This window comes from Electrophorus electricus, chromosome 4, assembly GCF_041902795.1.
Source record: "Electrophorus electricus isolate QZ-2024a chromosome 4, ASM4190279v1, whole genome shotgun sequence".
Classification (NCBI taxonomy): domain Eukaryota; kingdom Metazoa; phylum Chordata; class Actinopteri; order Gymnotiformes; family Gymnotidae; genus Electrophorus; species Electrophorus electricus.
The window spans coordinates 37,697,501-37,715,882 of NC_137500.1; the positions used below are offsets into that span (position 1 = coordinate 37,697,501).

Genomic DNA, 18,382 nt, shown 5'->3' on the forward strand with positions numbered 1-18,382 from the left:
ATAATACTAAAACATTCGTAATAGTTTCCACCTTAAAATATTTTAAGCAAATGCGGGAATATCAATCAATAATTAGGTATTTTAATCCAATCCAGGAAATCACAGAACTGAACTGTTACAGAACTGTGCTTATAGCAATTTGTCATGACAGAGGCCAAAAAAATAACACCTTAGAACATGTAGTTAGGTGGTGGTGTGTCTGGGGAAACTCAAATTTCTGGGAAAATCTTCCCAATCCTCAAAAATCAAAAAGTGGTAAAAATCAATCAATCAGTCAATCAATCAAGCAAGCAAACAAACTACAATACCCTGTTAAAATCTGAAATTTCAATTATTAAAATAGTTTAGCTGACTTGCTGGAGACATACTTGGCTTGTCTGTTTAGTGGAGCACCTCTACACGGAGATGGGAGAGAGAGCGAAAGGAAAGATGGGTAGGTCCAATAAAGGTTATTATGATTTGGGGTATATCTGAGGCCTAGGGGGCATAAGTATGATTTAGAGACCTACCTATTCACTGCGCATCTTCTCGCTCTGTGTCTTCCTGGGAGCAAGACAACATCTTTTAGCCCAGGCCAATAGTAGCTATTGAATGCCTTAAATCAAACAGACACTTCAGGCAACGGTAAGCAGAAGCCCAGCGGCCTGCTGTTGTTGCTGCATTAAGACCTGTGAGGTAATTAGATATTAATTGTACTGTAGGCACTCTGAAAGGACAAGGGTTGTAATTCTAACTAGACCAAAGATGCTGAACTAGACAGATTTATTTGGGGGGGCGCAAGACAGTGGGAGAGTGGAACTGGTGATCTGCACCGTATTGAGTTTCCAGGCAACATTTATTCATAGTTTACATGATCTGACATGCAGGTATAGAACTGCAACACTGAACCCAGGTTACAGTCAGAAGAGGTCACAGGGGACTGCATTCTCTCTCTTCCTCTCTCTCTCTTTCACTCTGTCCATCTCTCTCTCCCTCTTTCACTCTGTCTGTCTATCTCTTTTCCTCTCTCTCTCTTTCACTCTGTCTGTCTATCTCTCTCTTCCTCTCGCTCTGTCTCCCTCTCACATACACACACAATCGATATCTCACACCAGCACTTACAGAAGCCCCGTTGTATAGTCTCTGATTGATTGATTATTGATTATTAATAATCTCTGAATGATTATTCACTGGGAGCCGAGAAAGTGAGGCAGACAAGGTGGCTGAATGAAGGAGTTGTCGAGAGTGAGTGGGAGGGGCGGAGCGATAAAAATAGGACCCTGTGTATCGCCACCCGGCTTGCGATACAATACTTACTGCGATATATTTGATATATATCACGATGCATGACGATATTAAGAAGGTACTGCATCCATATTGATTGAACTACAGCATGCAGTTAGAATGCACAGATAAGTCAAATAAATAGACAGATAAATAAATAAATAGCGATGCAAGGATTCCAAGTATGGAGGCAAAACCGTGCAAGGATGTATGGCAGTGTTGTTACTGCTCTAGATGTGCACTAGCAGGCTGAGAGGTGGCAGAGCGCACAGAGTGAGCAGAAAGATCAACGGGGGAATGGTGGTGAGAATAAATTAGTCTGGATTTAATCTCTGGATTTAAGAGATTAGGAAGGCAGGGTATTAGAGGACAATCATCCTCACTCTAAATGAGATTTGGTCTCAGCACTGGGAGGCTAGTGTGCTAACCAGCAGCACAAATGCCCAGACCTCAGGCACGGCAGCTGGAAAATGGCTTCGTCTTCATTACACGAGGGTACATTCTAATGTTGGCTTTGCTTCCTGAGTTGGGTCCTGCTGTGCTGTTTCACCCCAGTCGCTGTGGCTGGATGCGGCACAGCTCTGATCACAGGGCGGTAAGAGCCCTCGTCCGGGAGCAGCTTCTCCCAAAGCTTTGATGCTATATGCTGGGAATGGGTGCTAAGACCATTAGTGCTCTTAGCTCAAAAGAAGCCATTAGCCCATCAGTTAGAAAATATCACTGGGCGAGTAAGTGGACTGGCTAACATCGACTGGCCACATAGACTAGCCTCAGTAAGTCAGATAGTGAGGGTCTCCGGAACTTTCAGGCTTTTTGGCATTGATACTGGCTTTCAGTGTAGAAGCCTGGTTACTATCAGGCATGTTATAGAGAGAACAGAAAAATGTAAGTTAAAAAGCATGCAAGGGTGTGTGCGTGTGCGTGTGTGTGTGTGTGTGTGTGGCATGGCACTGATCAGATCCTACTAAAGTTTAATGAGCATGTGTATTATTTGGCACAGTAGGTCATTTAATCCCCAGCACTCTGTGACAGACTAACACCATCAATGACACACAGAGATACACATACAAGCGCGTTTACTCACTGGGCTAGGAAATACTCACAGGTACACACACACATTTTAATCTTTGAATGCACCTATAGGGAGTTGCATGTAAATGTTTCAGTTAAGTGTTGAATGGATGGACAGATGAGGCAGACAGGGATAAATAGGCAGACATTTACCTAAACTACCTTCACCTGTCATCATAAACTACCTTCACATATTATAAACTACCTTCACCTGTTATCATAAACTACCTTCACATATCATAAACTACCTTCACCTGTCATCATAAACTACCTTCACCTGTCATCATAAAACTACCTTCACATATCATAAACTACCTTCACCTGTCATCATAAACTACCTTCACATATCATAAACTACCTTCACCTGTCATCATAAAACTACCTTCACATATCATAAAACTACCTTCACCTGTCATCATAAACTACCTTCACATATCATAAAACTACCTTCACATGTCATCATAAACTATGTTCATCTATCATTCAACTACTTTCATCTATCATCATAAACTACCTTCACCTGTCATCATAAACTACTTTCAGCTTTCATCCTGAATATATGTGCAGTGAGTTCTGCCTTAGCCAGCACTTAAAGAATAGAACAAAAACAATTCAAAAAATTTAGAAACAGTTTCTCCATACACTAGAGTATAATCCAGGCCATATCTGTGTGTGTGTGTGTGTGTGTGTGTTGAAGCTGGAGTTTTGTGATGTTGCTGCTTGAATGTCTGTGTGCTTTATGTGTGTTTCACTGTGCATTAACATCACGCTAACACTCACCTGGCTCATGGCTGAATTATTAATGGAATTCCCACTAATACATAGATAAATAAATATAAAGGCAGATACACAGAGAGAGGGAGGGAGGGAGGGAGAGAGAGAGAGAGAGAGAGAGAGAGAGAGAGAGAGATGGGTTAAGAATAAATAGAGCCTGAGAAAGAGAGTGTGAATAAGAGAGAAAACTAAACCAAAGAATGTACCCATTGTTCCATATTGACAATTTAAAGCCTTCTGAACTATCACTGTTCAATCTGGCAGGCCGTATTCAGCTTTGTTCCTGTGCAGTGATAGGTCACTTCTTATTATGTGTTAACCAATGGAACCGCCTAACCTACTGTGCATCCCCAACCCCATGGATGACTCAAACATGTGAACAGTGTTCTGTCCTCTTTTATTCATATTGTGGTGCATGCTGATGTAACGCTTATATAGCAGGGCACGCTGACATAATGCTTTAATGTGCACGCTCGCTGGTTAAATGATAGCTGCATTGCACATATGAAAGCAGTTAACGCAGATCAAAGTGTGGGAGCAGCGGGAGAGCCTGGCCGGGCTCAGTGACGAGGATGTACATTTGACATGTTTATGGTCGCTCAAAGCCCCGGCGTGCGTTTCCTCAGCCTGGGTTCCGCCACTTTGCTCCGAATTGTACTGCATTCATTCTCTTCAGGATCCGAGGACAGGTGTGAATGACACTGCAGAGGTTCCATCATTGCATTCTAACATGATCTTATTCGGTCAGTTCCTCGTTCAGCGGACGAGTACAGGTATGCAAATATCTGCATGACGCAGTTATGCTTAATACATCTTCACCTTTTGTAATCAAATAGAAATGATCCGTCACTGTTAATAGCTCAAATAAAGTATTTTTCAGCTACTGATTTTGACACACTTATAAACATAACCTCCAAATGACTTCTGGAAATATGCGGTAAACAGGGAGATTTCACGAAATGATGCAGGGACATCAGGCACATTCAAGGAGCTGGATGCACAAGGGCAACTTTTGAAGGTAATTACAGCATTATGGCAGACCCCTGAGGGAGGCTCGCGCTCGGTGTGATATGCGCGGTGTCACTCCCAGCAGGGTTGTGGCATTCGGTGGCTACGGAGGCCAAAGGGACCGCAGACACGGCCTTCACACTAGTTAAGGGTGTGCTGTACAGTAAATTACATAATATAGAGCCTAACTGGTGTCAGAGACTGATGGAACTTTTTGAAGCAAAAAACCAGTCCCATTTTCCAGGCCGAGAAGCATGCGATGCGCCTTCCACTGTTTCTGCCCGAATAGCTTTTATTTCCACTAAATGTCTTAAAGCTCCACGGTTTAAATGAACACTCCAGTGTTTTTAAATATAATGTAATATAATCTATTCTAATCTAATGTACCACATCTGCAGAGTATGAGACCCTGGACAATAATTTTAGTGTTTCCCTGTACTTGGGAAACAATGGAAAAACCCCACTGATTCGAAACCCACTTGTAATGGAAGCCTAAAGGCAGAAACATAGAAGCATTCCTTTAATATTCTGCTCTTAGAACTAACTATGTTTTACTTATAATATGATCTTATTAGTGCAAAACGTAAGTGAGCAAGGTGATGCTTTTTTCATGTATGTATTACAAAGTGTCACAATATGATACAATAACCCAGAATAGCACACCAGACATTCAACATAACATAACATTTTTTGTAAACTTTTGAAATGTATACAGCTGTAGTGTATAAGGTAAGGTTTATGTATTAAAATTTATATGATTTAACTGAAAGTTTTTTTTTAAAAGAACAACAAATGATAGACATTAGTGTACTGCTGTTAGTGTGCTTCTCTGTCACTAGCAATGAAAGGTGAATTATCAATACAAATGCAAAGGTATTGATTCAGGTATAGAATTTGTTCACAATGTATAGTCCTACTGGTATTTTGAATACACATGCACACACGTTATTCTTTCAGTGGGACATCCCTGACCCCAGCAAGAGCACTCCGTGCATCACTGTTTAGCGTATTCCTTTGATTGGTATCGGTCTTGTTGACATAATGGTGAGCGTTGAGAAGCTGTTGAGGTGATGTGGTCTGACAGTGAGCCCTATAGAGCTAATTAGAGTAATTTAGTGCCAATCAGTGCACCTTAGCTAACGATGAGCACAGCATCCAGGTGTAACCTCTAAGTTGTTTTTCTTTGATATTATGAGTTTCACAATGAGGCAAAACTAGGGATGAATGGGTCAGTACAAAGCAGCTTGGAACACAATCACACGATCCTGTCATGGTGCTAAAAAACGTTCTTTTTCAGTCGTTTCTACATTTAGTTATAGCCATAGTTTGACCGACATGCTTGTTGGTAAGAGGAGTGTGGTCAGTGCCGCTGAAGGAGCCTCGGACCGGGCGGTGTGGGATGGTAGGCTGGGACTCGACCGTGTTTATGCTCGTGTGTTTGCTCTGCGTCTCAAGTGGTGCTGGTGCGTGGGTGGAGCGCCTCCACCTGAGGCAGGACCGCGAGAGCCACCCCTTTGGCCTCTGACAATCGGTCCATATCCAGCTCCAGACTCTGCTTTGGCCCCAACATCAGCCAAACAGCAGCTCTGGGCTCCTCCTATTACGAACAAAGAAAGACAGCAGTACAGAAATGTGATCTTCTCACTCTCTCTTCCTCTGACTTTAAAATAGATTAATAAAAGTACCATAAAATCATCAAGGGTGGCACAAAAAAGCTCTTTTTTTTGTCCTCGCTGTTATGTTCAGAGCATGGCACAGTGTTCTCACTGGGGCCTCAGTCTGATTGGATAAACATACTGTCAATCAGGTGCAAAAATCGCCAGTTCTTAAAGAAAGCATATACCATAAGGTGCTTGTATTGTTCTTCTTATGCCACTGATTCTCATCTGATAGCATTTGCACGTGATTCATATTTTGTGCGGCTATGCATCATATATGAACAGTGGGAATATCCAGGCTGTTTATGCTATTTTGTGGCTATTTGTTGGTGTCATTTTGGGTTGTTGGGGCCTCAGCAGTGAAAAGCCCTTAGCGCCAGCAAGCGAGCTAATGAGGTAGAGGCGTCGCCAGCTCTGTGTCTGAGGTGTGGTATGGGGAGCCAGCTCTCTGGACGTTGATTAAGTGGAGCCTGGACTAAATTATACTATCAATAGGGAACTTCTAATGAAAATCATTTTTAAGTTGCACTGCGGCTTAATCTGACAGCACTCAGGACTCAGATATTCAGAATGTTCATCCTGTTTATCAGACATCAGCATTCCAGTCTGACGCAGGAGGGTTCCGTGTACTGCTCTCACGCGTCTGAATATCAGGCTGAGCCGGAACACAATACGCCGGTGAGCCGCTCTCACTTTTCATTAAGCACAGGGCTGAAAGGACAGGAAATGATGCTGGGAGAATGTGTCAATGAAGCCCCCACCCCCACCTGGCAGAGGGTCCCCTCGTTGTGGTATTGACCCATCCTTTAGCCCAGTGTCAACACGGCTCTTCCCCTAACGCGCAGCCTTGTTCCCGGCTCAGCCCAGGGTGTTAATCCGGTTAGGCCAGGCCGAGATCCTTGGCGAGCAGCCACGTACATAAACGGACAAAGCTTTCCTGAGCTTGCTCTGGTCGGGGAACATAATGGAAGTGGCTGTGTCGGAATAGCGGCGCTCCCAAAGCGCCGCCCGACTACTATGTGATACGGTAAGGGCCTCATATTGCACCATGTATGGCCTGCCAGCCCCTGAAGGTGCAGGGTGGGGAGTGCGGTATCCTGAGCACATCCCACCCTGGCTCTGTGGGATCCCTGCCCTTCCAGTGGGAATGCTAACGGAATCCATAACATTACGGATCCAGTGACTTTCAAATGATTTAAAACATTACCATCCTGTCCACTTACACCAGACATATGTCTCTGTATATGTATATTCTGGGCACCTGGGAATGACCCAAAAACAAACCAAAAAATAAACAGTCAATGAAAAGAATTTTCAGATTCACCGACTGCCGTGAGCAGCTGTAGTGAAGTTAAACAAGGTTAAACAAGGGCTGTTAACAGGAGACGCTGCCACACTTCAGCACCACTTATTTTAAGTGTCTTTCCCCAGTGAGACACTGAATGGAGAATGTTCCCAAGCACAGGAAAGCTGAAAGAGGCCAGCCATGACTCCACACTTGACCAAAGCCAAATCTGCGTGTTCACTGGCTGTGTCGAGTAAAGCTGGACTTCCTAAATAGGTTTAAACAACAAGCATTCAATTCAGATTTTTTTTTTTCATTTATCAGTGCCAGCTTTGTTTATTTATTGATGCTAGCTTTAAAATCCAAACCTCATGCAAAATACAATTCAGTGTGCAGAAATGCCTCCTTTTTCATTGTTTTGATGTATGTGTCCAGTGTTTAGAACGTGTAAGGTGTCGTGTATTATTTAGTTGTCAGCGTTTGGGGTGAAAGACACTTTGGCTTTGCGCTGCCAACGTTTGAGTGCTGCTCTCACTAGCTCAAATGGGTTGTTTCACACAGGCTTTCTAACATTTACCACCATTCAGAAGACTTTCAGAGGTGTTTATCAATGAGATTTGAACAAGTTGGGAGCATTTTCGATCATTCTGCACCCGTCTGCAGCGCATAGCCAGAGTATCTTTCTCCCCAAATGCTCATTTGATGTTGAATGTTGGCTCATTTGAGTGCTGCCCTCTCTAGCTCAAATAGGCTGTTTTTCTGATTATTAACATGTTATTTTTGGATGCTGAAGGCAACAAAGGGCAATAAGCTCCTTTAAATCACAAGATTTAAGATTCTTTTTTTGTTGTTGTTCTTTCTTGTCCTTCTCTCTCTCTCTCTCTCTCTCTCTCTCTCTCTCTCTCTCTCTCTCTCTCTCTCTCTCACACACACACACACACACACACACACACACACATTGACAGTATATATGATGAGAGGCAATTATCATTTTCCCTAGTGAAGCACGCACTGGTGCATGAGTATGTGTGTGTGCATGACCTAAAGACTAGAGGACTTACTACTGACGCACTTTGTGAATGGGCTGTTAAGAAAGAGGCTAAGTGAGAGAATGAGAGTAGCTGAACTTAGAAGCTAAATGGAGACTACATAGTATGTATGTGGGTAAGTGTGTGTGTGTGAGAGAGAGAAAGGAGACCTATATATATATAGCTCTCCTTTCACAGAGAAAGTTGGGGGCCGTTTATGGCCAAATCAGTTAGACACTTGAACACACACACACTGCTTGCACATACCTTGAAACACTTGCACATTCATTCACCGGTGCGTAAATATATAGTTTCACTATAGTGAAACTCTATAGTGAAACTCTATGTTTACGCACCGGTGAATGAATGTGCAAGTGCGTGTATATGCAAGTGTAAATTATCATACACAAATGTAAGTAGTGGGCTACTTATGGGAAAATGTTTCATATGTATGCGGAAGTGTTTCATAGGTATGTGCAAGTGAAACATTGACTTCGCCCTAAACGGCCCCTTGTACTAGTTCCTATGACCTGTCAGTTACCATATTTGTCTGCCCGAACACTCACACCCACTGATACCTGCCCCAACATTTCTTTCTGTTTTCATGCTTCACTCTTTCTCGCCTGCTTTTCCTTCTCCAAAAAGTCTTATCAACGGAAAGACTTTGAAATAGACTTTTTAAATGTTTCATAAAAATGGACTGAAGCAGTGAAAGCATCAGATCTGCGCTGAAGGCATGGTGTTCTAATAGAAACGCGAGGTAAGGTAAATGTTTGTCGTATTAATGAACCAGCCCAGGCAGCCGAAGGTAAAGGCCATGCTTCATAATGTTCAATCGATACTTCATTGAAGGGATTATTCCATGGCAAGGTATGATTGATTATTCAAAATACACACACCGAACAAACATTCGGGTTACTCAATAGGACAAATAAAAAGCACAAAACGAATAAAAGTGACGTGAACGCGTACCACAGTTGTTCATTTTTGATGCGTGTTTCTTGCGTGTAGCGCATATTAGTGGTCCACGTGGGGGGCGGGGTCTGTCCGGCTGGGTCGGCTCCACGCTAACGCTGATGTTCTTTGTCTTCAGGTGCTGCAGATGTACCTGCCTTTCTGTGGCATCGCCATCTGCAATGCTCAGCTCTTCGCTGAGTCCAGGAAGGAGTATGACAGGAGCAGGGTAAGAGAGCACTGAGAAGCGCGACCCGCTAACCTGACGTGCCACCGGCACTGATCTCAGATCAGAAACGGATGAGCAGCGGTGAAATGGGGCACCGTTGTAAACGTGGAAAGCACGAGTGGGGATAACGCAAAGGGTGGCGAGGGGATCCCATCCCTGTGTAGCTCTCCACCAGCTGCTGAGAGCAGGGGTCTGTGTGTGTGTGTGTGTGTGTGTATTGATCTACAGCTCTTCTAATGCTTAGGCTGTTTTTGATTAGGGGTTAGTGTGTGCTTGTGTGTTTATTTATGTGTACGTGTGCAAGAGGACAGGGCTATAAATCTGTCCCTAGGAGAGCTAATGACATTTTACATGTTGATCGCAAAAAAATTGAAACCTATTGATGATGTTTTATGACCACTGTAGTTTTTTAACAGACTGATGAAATTAAGAGGATTTTGTGGAAGTACACCTTGAACTTGTTTCAGAATTTATTTTCAGCTTTGCATAATTACGTTTTATTACATGTTTTAATACAGTTTTTTTTTTTTTTTAAAATAATAATATCACTGACTTGCTTAACTGGACACCAACATCAAAAATGAACTCAAATGCCTTATGAATAATGCTGCAATGTCCTCAATGAACCGTTTGAGATACACTGTCCTAACTCATGTTTTCAGATTCGAAGTAAATCTGTACACAGGAACACGTCCTTCAGTGCACAAAGGTTGTCAGTAAAACTGTGACTGCATTTGTGCCAGGCTCTGCTGGAGGTGGTGAATGATTTGTTTGAGGAACAGACCGACCTGGAGAAGATTGTGAGAAAGATCATGCACCGAGCTCAAACCCTGCTCAAGTGTGAACGCTGCTCCGTACAGCTACTGGAAGACATCGAGTCTCCGGTAATCCTGCGCCCCACTCACCTCTCCTCTCTCCTGTCTGTTAATAACATCAGCTGCTAGATTTTCAAAGATGCTGAAACCTTTGCCTATGGCAGGTAGTGAAGTTCACCAAGTCCTTTGAACTGCTGTCACCAAAGTGCAGCGCTGACGCAGAGAACAGGTAACACACGCACGCCACACAGCTTACTGCCGTATCTCTACAAAAAGCCGTACGTTTGCTTTGAGCCCATAACAAAGCAGCATCCAGCGCATCATCCCCAGTTTATCCTCTCACACGCTCCAACCCCGTTAGCAGCTCAGCTGGAGTCATCTGAACCACCAGTGTAATGTGCCAAAGCTAATGAGAGAAATCATGTAAGGCATTATATGAGCAGGTGGGGTCCATAGTTGCTAGTGCTGTTCTTTATGGCTAACGTTACTATGTAAGTGGGCACTCTTAATAATCAGACCGCAGAAAGCCAAGAAAAAAAAAAGCAGAGAGAGAGAGAGAGAGAGAGTCCTGCAACAGCTTTGACAATAAATAGTCTTGTCAACAAAGCATGACAGAACAGAATTCAGATGAATTGCGCTGAACTGGGACTGGGTTCATGGCCGCTTTGCGAAGTGCAAATTTGTCCACCGCTGACTAGTACACGCTCTCCGCCGATAAAACTTTTAAAGCTAGACATTACGAGGCCGTTAAACATTTCTTAGCGAAGTCATTAGCAGCTTAGCGGCGTGTTGTACTGCGTCGGGGCGCGTCGCTGGAGACTGCGCTTCGTGTGTGATTGATGAGTCTCCACCGGTTGCGCACCACAAGCTCAGGGTTTCCCCCGTGTCAGCTACTGCTCACGCCCTCGACTCTGCACCACTCTCTCTATTCAGCACTTAACAAGCGTCCAAACTCCTTAGCTCAGCTCTCCCCCAGCCGCCGGTGCCTTACTGCAAACGCGCACTAACTGTTAGCCACTAAAGCAAGAACAGGGGACGTCTGGCGCGTTAGTAGCACATCGCCGCAGCTTTGCAGAGTGGCGCTGATGGTGCTGATGGTTTTGTATGGACACACGCCACCTTCGTCAGTAGAAATGACTAACTTGTGCTGTGTCGCGGCTGCGATGGCGCTAAATGAGTCATTAGCGCAGGGCACCGGGGAGCCATGCGCCATTCCTCATGCGCTCTTTGCACTACAAAACACCTGGCTAATGCTGGGGCCACACTGCCAAATCACACGCGCTGATGGCTGTTCCTACTGTGGCAAACACTTTCTTTCAGCTCATTTACACTACTGAGGAAACAAGGCTATATGGAGAGATCCCTTAGATTTTAATGTTGTGAAGAAAAAAGTCACATGATTAAGATCCCAATTACAGTTGCTGGGACTGAGCATATATTTTGGGGTGTCGCAGTTTTAACTGTATTTGGTTGAATGATCCAGTTATGTCTGAAGCCATGTTTTTTGGGTTGTTTTTTTTTTTGTTTGTTTGTTTTGTTTTGTTTTTTTGCTTTTGTTAGATTTCATGGAGAAACCACATTATGCCATAGACAAGTAAAATTAATAGTTTAATGTCCAGTGTATTACACATAAAAAACCCCATAAAACTTCAAAGTGCAAAATATATGTGTGCTTTGCTTCGAGGAGAAACTCCAGAGTGTGCATCTGACAGTTTACAGCCACTCCATTGTAGGACTGTCAGAACTTATGTGTTTAATTTAGTGAATACTTCAGAGGGTGGGGGTGGTGATTATTGGGGGGAGGGTGTGTGTGTGTGTGTGTGTGTGTGTGTGTGTGTGTGTGTGTGTGTGTGAGAGAGAGAGAGAGAGAGAGAGAGACACAGCTGGAGGAAAGAACATAGAACATGTGGCCCCAGAGAGACAGGACAGGATTTCTAGCTATGGACTGAAATCTCAGTCTGGTACTGAACCAAAGTGACGATTATGGTGTCATAGTCACAAGGGTGCGATGCAGATGCATGGGAGATGGGAATGATGCAGAAAGAGAGAGAGAGAGAGAGAGAGAGAGAGAGAGAGAGAGAGAGGTGGTGCATGGTAGCCCCCTGCCTTTTTGTTACACCATGGCACATAAACCAATCAGAGCGTTTCATTACTCCAGCAGGCTTGGGGGAGTCTTATTAAAATCCACGTAAGGTTCATTAGATATGAAGCATTGTTGAGGTAAGTGCACCATCAACAACAACTCTGCCCAGGGCCTGGCTGAGCTACACACAGACCCCACGTGTCAGATTTCTCCCCATCCAAGTGTACTTGAAGCGCGTGCACAAAATACTAATGCCAAGTAGTGTCCAAAATACACCCTTAACACCTCGGCAGTGTTTTGGTGAACTCTGTACTGCAGATCTTCGTCGCAAGCGCGTCACTTCCTAACTCCCTTACACCCTTGCTTGCCACTGACGTTCGACTGTCGATTTCTCACCGGCCTGCTTTCCCGTTCCGCTCCAGCTTCAAGGACAGCATGGAGAAGTCCTCCTACTCCGACTGGCTCATTAACAACAGCATAGCTGAGCTGGTTGCCTCCACAGGCCTGCCTGTCAACATCAGCGACGCCTACCAGGACCCGCGCTTTGATGCCGAGGTATGCCGCCCGCCCGCCGAGCAGACCGTCTCACATGGAGGTCCATTCTCATTATGAGCTCTTATACAGGCCAGTCTCTTTTACAGGCTACGGGAGACATAAACGTGACACTTTAGAAAAGCAAAGCAACCGTAGAGGACTTGAACACAGCAGAGTTCATATGTGACCACACTGGATCAAATCGGTGTTGGAATCAAGTATCCTGCTGGAATACTCTTTGGAGTATAATTTTTATAATATTTTTTTTTATAATTACTATAAGCCAGTGTAGGTGTTCCTCAGCACCTCATCTCAGAAGGTTCAGTAATTGAATGATGCAGCTGACATAAAGTTTGGTTCCTGCTATAAATATCACATCTTAAGAAATGTTACCATAACAATTATGGAAATACGCACATGACGCTGCCATGTGCTCCGGCATCTGGTTTACTTATTTAAAGGAGTTTGTCTTTGGCTGAGACTCTTTCTCCATTTTTCCATTTCAAGTATCGATGCTCGTGCCACTGTATGGTTTTTTTTTTTTGGCAAACGTGCTGCGCTGTGTGTCGCGCGCATCCTACAGAAGGGAGGCCGCACGTCTCTTTCTGTGGGTCAAGCTGCGGATACTGGGGGTCAGGTGGTGCTGAGTGAGACTCCCTCTCTGCCTCTGTTTGCTCTAGGCAGACCAGTTCTCTGGCTTCCACATCCGTTCAGTGTTGTGTGTGCCCATCTGGAACAGCACCCATCAAATCATCGGTGAGTTCACTAATACAAAGCCACTTCCCTCCTATGCGTTGAACTGTCAGAAACTACCATTTCTAACCTTGGAGTGTATCTATTTCTTACTTTCCGTAGCATGCTTTTTAAAATGGTGCCTGTGCAGCGCGCGCGTGTGTGTGCGTGTGTGTGTGTGTGTGTGCGTGTGTGTGCGTGTGCTTATATGTGTTTGCATGTGTGTGTCTCTTTGTATGTATGTGTATTACAGTGAAAGTAAAAGGAGAAATTGATTTCAGCCCCTTTCAGATCTGAGAACAAGATCCCCTCAGCAGTTTCTCTTTAGTCCTAGTATGTGTGATTGCGTGCATGTGTGTGGGTGGCTTTTTTGACTAATATATGTGAGGGCAACAGACTTTGTCTATATATGTGAGCTCTTGTGTCAGTAGTATGTGTGTATATGAGTGCGTGCGTGTGTGTCTGTGTGTGAAAAAGAGCGAGACAGAGAGCCTGCGTGCTTGTGAAGGTCGTGCAGCATGTGTGGGGGTATCTATGTGTGGGTGGACTCTATCAGGAAACAGACTGAACGCCATAACTGCACAACAGCAAGTGGAGGTGCAGTACAGAGTCAAGGATGCGTTCATTCAAAGGGATGATCTCTCTCTCTCTCGTTCACTCCCCCTCCCCCCACTGCAGAAAGTTTAACACAAACCCTCAGAATATTTCTGCTTAAACAAAGGGTAGGGAAGAGTCTGACTCCACATAAATAAACTGCACAAATCCTAAAGGAATGAGGAAATTCAGCCAAAGAGGCAGAGTTTTGCCAAAGCCCTGGTCAGTCTTAGGTTTGCCTTAAGCGGAATCTGGGCCATAACAGAATGGCTGAATATGTCTATGTGAGCGTAATCCCTCATCCTCTATAAAAATGAATTTCTTAAGTAGCAGCTGGACTCATTTCTTTTGCGAGCTCTTTAAAAGCGAGGGTCGTTAGGAGCACCCTGACCTCTCTCATTCTGGAAGTTCAGAGGTCACAAACACAAAGCAACCAGAGATTCTTCCTCCTCAGCTCTGTTCCTAACCATACTACAAACCCACCATGACAGAAGACAATACGTAGACAGTATACACACATGCGTGCACGCGCGCATGCACACACACACACACACACACACACACACATACACATATACACACACACACACACACACACACACACACACACACATATATACACACACACACACACACACTTCCTGTATCTGCACATTCCTTTCTCTCATTTCTCTGTCTACAAAGACGTGTTTATCTCTTGCTTTCCCAGACGTTTCAGCAACATTTGAGTGATGGACTGTGTTCACTAATTAGGGCTGTAACTTTCCCCCCTGATTACTGCACAGTTTCATTTTCTTTCTTGATTTATGGCCTCATAAATTCTTAATCTTCTCTAATTGGACTGTTATACCTACTAACCTATATAGGTCTGTTCTTTCCATTCAGAATAACTTTAGGTTGAGTATCAGATTCATTCATTTATCCTTTCCTTGATATTTATTGTTATTATTTTTTAATTATTGCAATTAAAATGTCTTTGTACTGCACTTCAATGTTTTGGGAATTCCCTGTTAAATTCTGTGCATACCACTTTGCAGGAAGTTCGAGCCAATGACCAGTATACAGTACAGTAGGGGCCGTATCTCTGTAGCAGCACAGTTATATTTTTCCAGAGCAACAGCTCCGCAGAGTTAGAACAGGCTTTCGTACGGTGTAGTATCTCCAGCAGGGCTGCGTCTAGAGTAGTAGATCTAGAGTGGCAGAGTGGCAGATCTATGCATGTTTCTTCTCTAAAGTAGTAACTGTGAGGCTGTGTCTCTAGAGAAGTAGCTGCAAGCCAGTGTCTCTACCGCGGTGGAGACGTACCTGTCGAAGAGCAGAGGTAGCACTGAATCTCCCAAGCGGCTCTGCACTCTACTTATGAATAAACATAATGAAGGGATGTGTGGGAGGGAGAATGGGGGGTGGGGGGTGGTCGATAAAAGCTCAAACCAGCTTTAATTGCCCCCCGGCATTATACTTCTGAGAAAGGGAGAGGGAGAGAGAGAAGGGGGGGGTTTGACTCCTTTATTGAAACAGATGTACTGGTCGGCTTATTTAAACTACAAACGACACCGTAATAATAACAATACATTTCTCATTCTATATGGGCAACAGTATGAAGAAGGTGTGAGACAGGAAGTCAGAGACAGGCTGCATGCTCTGTGTGTGAGACAGTAAGTATAGGGCTGTACATTCTCTGTGTTGCAGGTGTAGCTCAGGTTCTGAACAGACTGGACGGGAAACCGTTTGATGATGCAGACCAGAGACTGTTTGAGGTATGACGTATGTATCCAGTTGGGATGCTTTTCAGATTCACGCTGTGCATATGTGAGTATATATTAACTTTTCACTCTTTCAGTGTTCACTGTTTTAGTGTGCGTCTCTCCTTCTGTTACAGGCGTTTGTGATATTTTGTGGGCTTGGGATCAATAACACTATAATGTACGATCAGGTGAAGAAATCTTGGGCCAAGCAGTCTGTTGCACTGGATGTAAGTCTTTCCTGAAAAGTTCACAAGCAAACGCGTGCGCGTGTGCGTATGCGCGTGTGCGTATGCGCGTGTGCGTATGTGTGTGTGCGTATGTGCGTGTATGTTTGCGTGTATGTTTGCGTGTGCGTGTGCGTGTGTGTGTGTGTGTGTGCAGAATGGGTACTCTTGATTGGTGAGATGTTGCGAATGGCAGCCATGACTCATGGCAGACTCTGGGGGGCAGCGTCCTCTCTGCTCCTGGCTCCCCCTTCATTGGTTTGTTCTCGCCTCCATCCTTCTCTCGTTCTCTCTCTCCTTTCCCGTCTCTGCACTCGTTTCAGTTTCCTCCAACTCTCCCTTTCCTCTTGCGCATTCTGCACGCTGTCTGTGCCATCACAGTTTGTCTTTTTGTAGTTCTCTCATTCGATCTTCACCTCCTCATCCTGCAGTCGTAGGTCATTCTGTATTGCTCTGTCTGTGGCTAGTAATGTAACTCCCTGCACTCCTTTGTCTGTCTGTGTTTCAGTCTGTGAGCAACTGGACAGTGGCATGTTTGTTTGTTTGTTTGTTTGCTTGTTTGTTGTTGTTGTTTTGGCTCTTCATGTGGGATTTGAAATGAAACCATAAGTGACCATAAGATTAAACTGTTGAAAGTCAGTTTTAAAAATATTTACATCTTCAATATATTGGGTAGACCATATAGGAATCACAAACCTTTTTAGGGGACAAAGAATAATTGGCTAAATTAACATAATCTCAAATTAAATAATGTCTAGTAATGTCTAATTTTTATTATAAGTCTATGCAGTCAGATTCGCAATTAGAATTGCAGTCAATTAAAGCATTTTCAACTTCAACCCTATAATCACTCAGGCAACAGTGCTAAAGAAGAGGTAAAACAAGTCAAACTGAGTCACTGTCCAGCTTCCTATGGACTGTACTGTATCCTTTCTTTCAGTTCTGAAACTATAATACACTGGTTATCTACATCTTATCTACGCAATCATCATATCTATACTAAAGCTTCAAGTGAGCAGAGTGCCTGTATATTGTAACAAAAGCACAGAACCTTCCATACAATAGAGGCCTTCTGTGTGTTAATGCAAGATGATCCCATTAGTCTGTATGTATTTATTGAACACAGACCAGCCTGTGGGGTGGTCAGTGCTCTGTGTTCATATACGGTTTTCTGCTTACATCCATAAACTATTATGGTGTGGATAACACATAAACTGTGTATGTAGTGTTTATTGCCTTGGTGTTATATATATACAGTATTAGATACTTTAAAGAGGAACACAACGGCACTGGTTCTGCATTGTTAAAGCATTTTTTCCCCTTCAGATTGTGTGTGTGTGTGTGTGTGTGTGTGTGTGTGTGTGTGTGTGTGTGTGTGTGTGCACGTGTGTAGAAGGTGCTATAGATTATATGAGTATAGAGATATATAACCCTTGGCAATACTGAATAAACATGAGCAAGCTTGATCAAATAAGGATGTGAGAGAGTAGGAACTGGAGTTTATTACACACACACACACACACACACACACACACACACACACACACACAATATGTCTTGATCCTGTGAGCAATAAGGAAGAGAGCAAGCGGAGTGTGCCACTTTATTATCTGGTCCTGTGCACAAAGATAGGGACTTTGATGCTGTGTGTGTGTGTGAACACTTGCCAGCAGAACAAGGTGCTGTAATGGAGTGGGCTTTGCTCTGAGAATAGATGATGCTTTATGTTTACAGCACCAGTATCACTGGAATAAAATGTGTTGTTTTCAGAAAGCACATGATTTGTGTGAAAGCTTCTGTTAAAGTAGTGTTTCAGCATCCACAGACACTTTTAACAAAAGCAATGTAATATGGGTAATACTCCAGTGGTGAGAAAACTATGGATGTATTTCATTATAGATGGAATTCATTATGAATGGTTCCTAATATGTCAGCTGACCTTTCTGCAATTCATACTAATAAAATGAGAAGTGTTATTAAAAAAACAGATTTTTTTATATCTATATCTAATATGATTTTTAAGGAAAAAAATATAAAAACTCTTATTTATGGTAACCATTACCACCTCTGTAAGGGTCTTAACTCTTTCCCTTGAAAACCAACCAACCGTCCTTGGCTAGAACATCTAGGAGGCCGCAGTTTATTATAGCAGGACCACAAATCAGAAATACACTCAGGTGCATTACTGTAGTCCAGACATGGACACACAGAAGGATATATGATTTCAAAATCTTAAAAGAATATGACTCGTCTAGCACTCTTATACAGAGAAAGCCGCCTGAGCAAGGCTTTTGGTGGACATAAAGAAATTCAAATGGATCAAATTTTCTAGAAAACGTTTTGACCTTAAATGGCATAGGACCAAGAACTAAACTTCCTGTAATT

General features: G+C 43.5%; 1 protein-coding gene across 5 annotated transcripts in view; it reads left to right on the forward strand.

The window, feature by feature from the left end:
• Positions 1-18,382, forward strand: part of pde11a (phosphodiesterase 11a) — a 39,356-nt gene that overhangs the window by 4,102 nt on the left and 16,872 nt on the right. For 3 of the 5 annotated variants that reach the window (XR_014123456.1, XR_014123455.1, XM_027018029.3), the window contains exons 3-9: positions 9,181-9,270; positions 10,014-10,154; positions 10,250-10,314; positions 12,591-12,723; positions 13,383-13,458; positions 15,718-15,785; positions 15,908-16,000. Coding sequence is in view for 3 of the 5 variants with exons in the window: in XM_027018029.3 (XP_026873830.2) it covers positions 9,181-9,270; positions 10,014-10,154; positions 10,250-10,314; positions 12,591-12,723; positions 13,383-13,458; positions 15,718-15,785; positions 15,908-16,000 (666 nt within the window). In the remaining 2 variants the exon portion in view is untranslated. Of the gene's footprint in view, positions 1-8,539; positions 8,958-9,180; positions 9,271-10,013; positions 10,155-10,249; positions 10,315-12,590; positions 12,724-13,382; positions 13,459-15,717; positions 15,786-15,907; positions 16,001-18,382 lie in introns of those variants that run through there. The other 2 variants (XM_081713642.1, XM_081713641.1) reach the window with 2 other exon arrangements.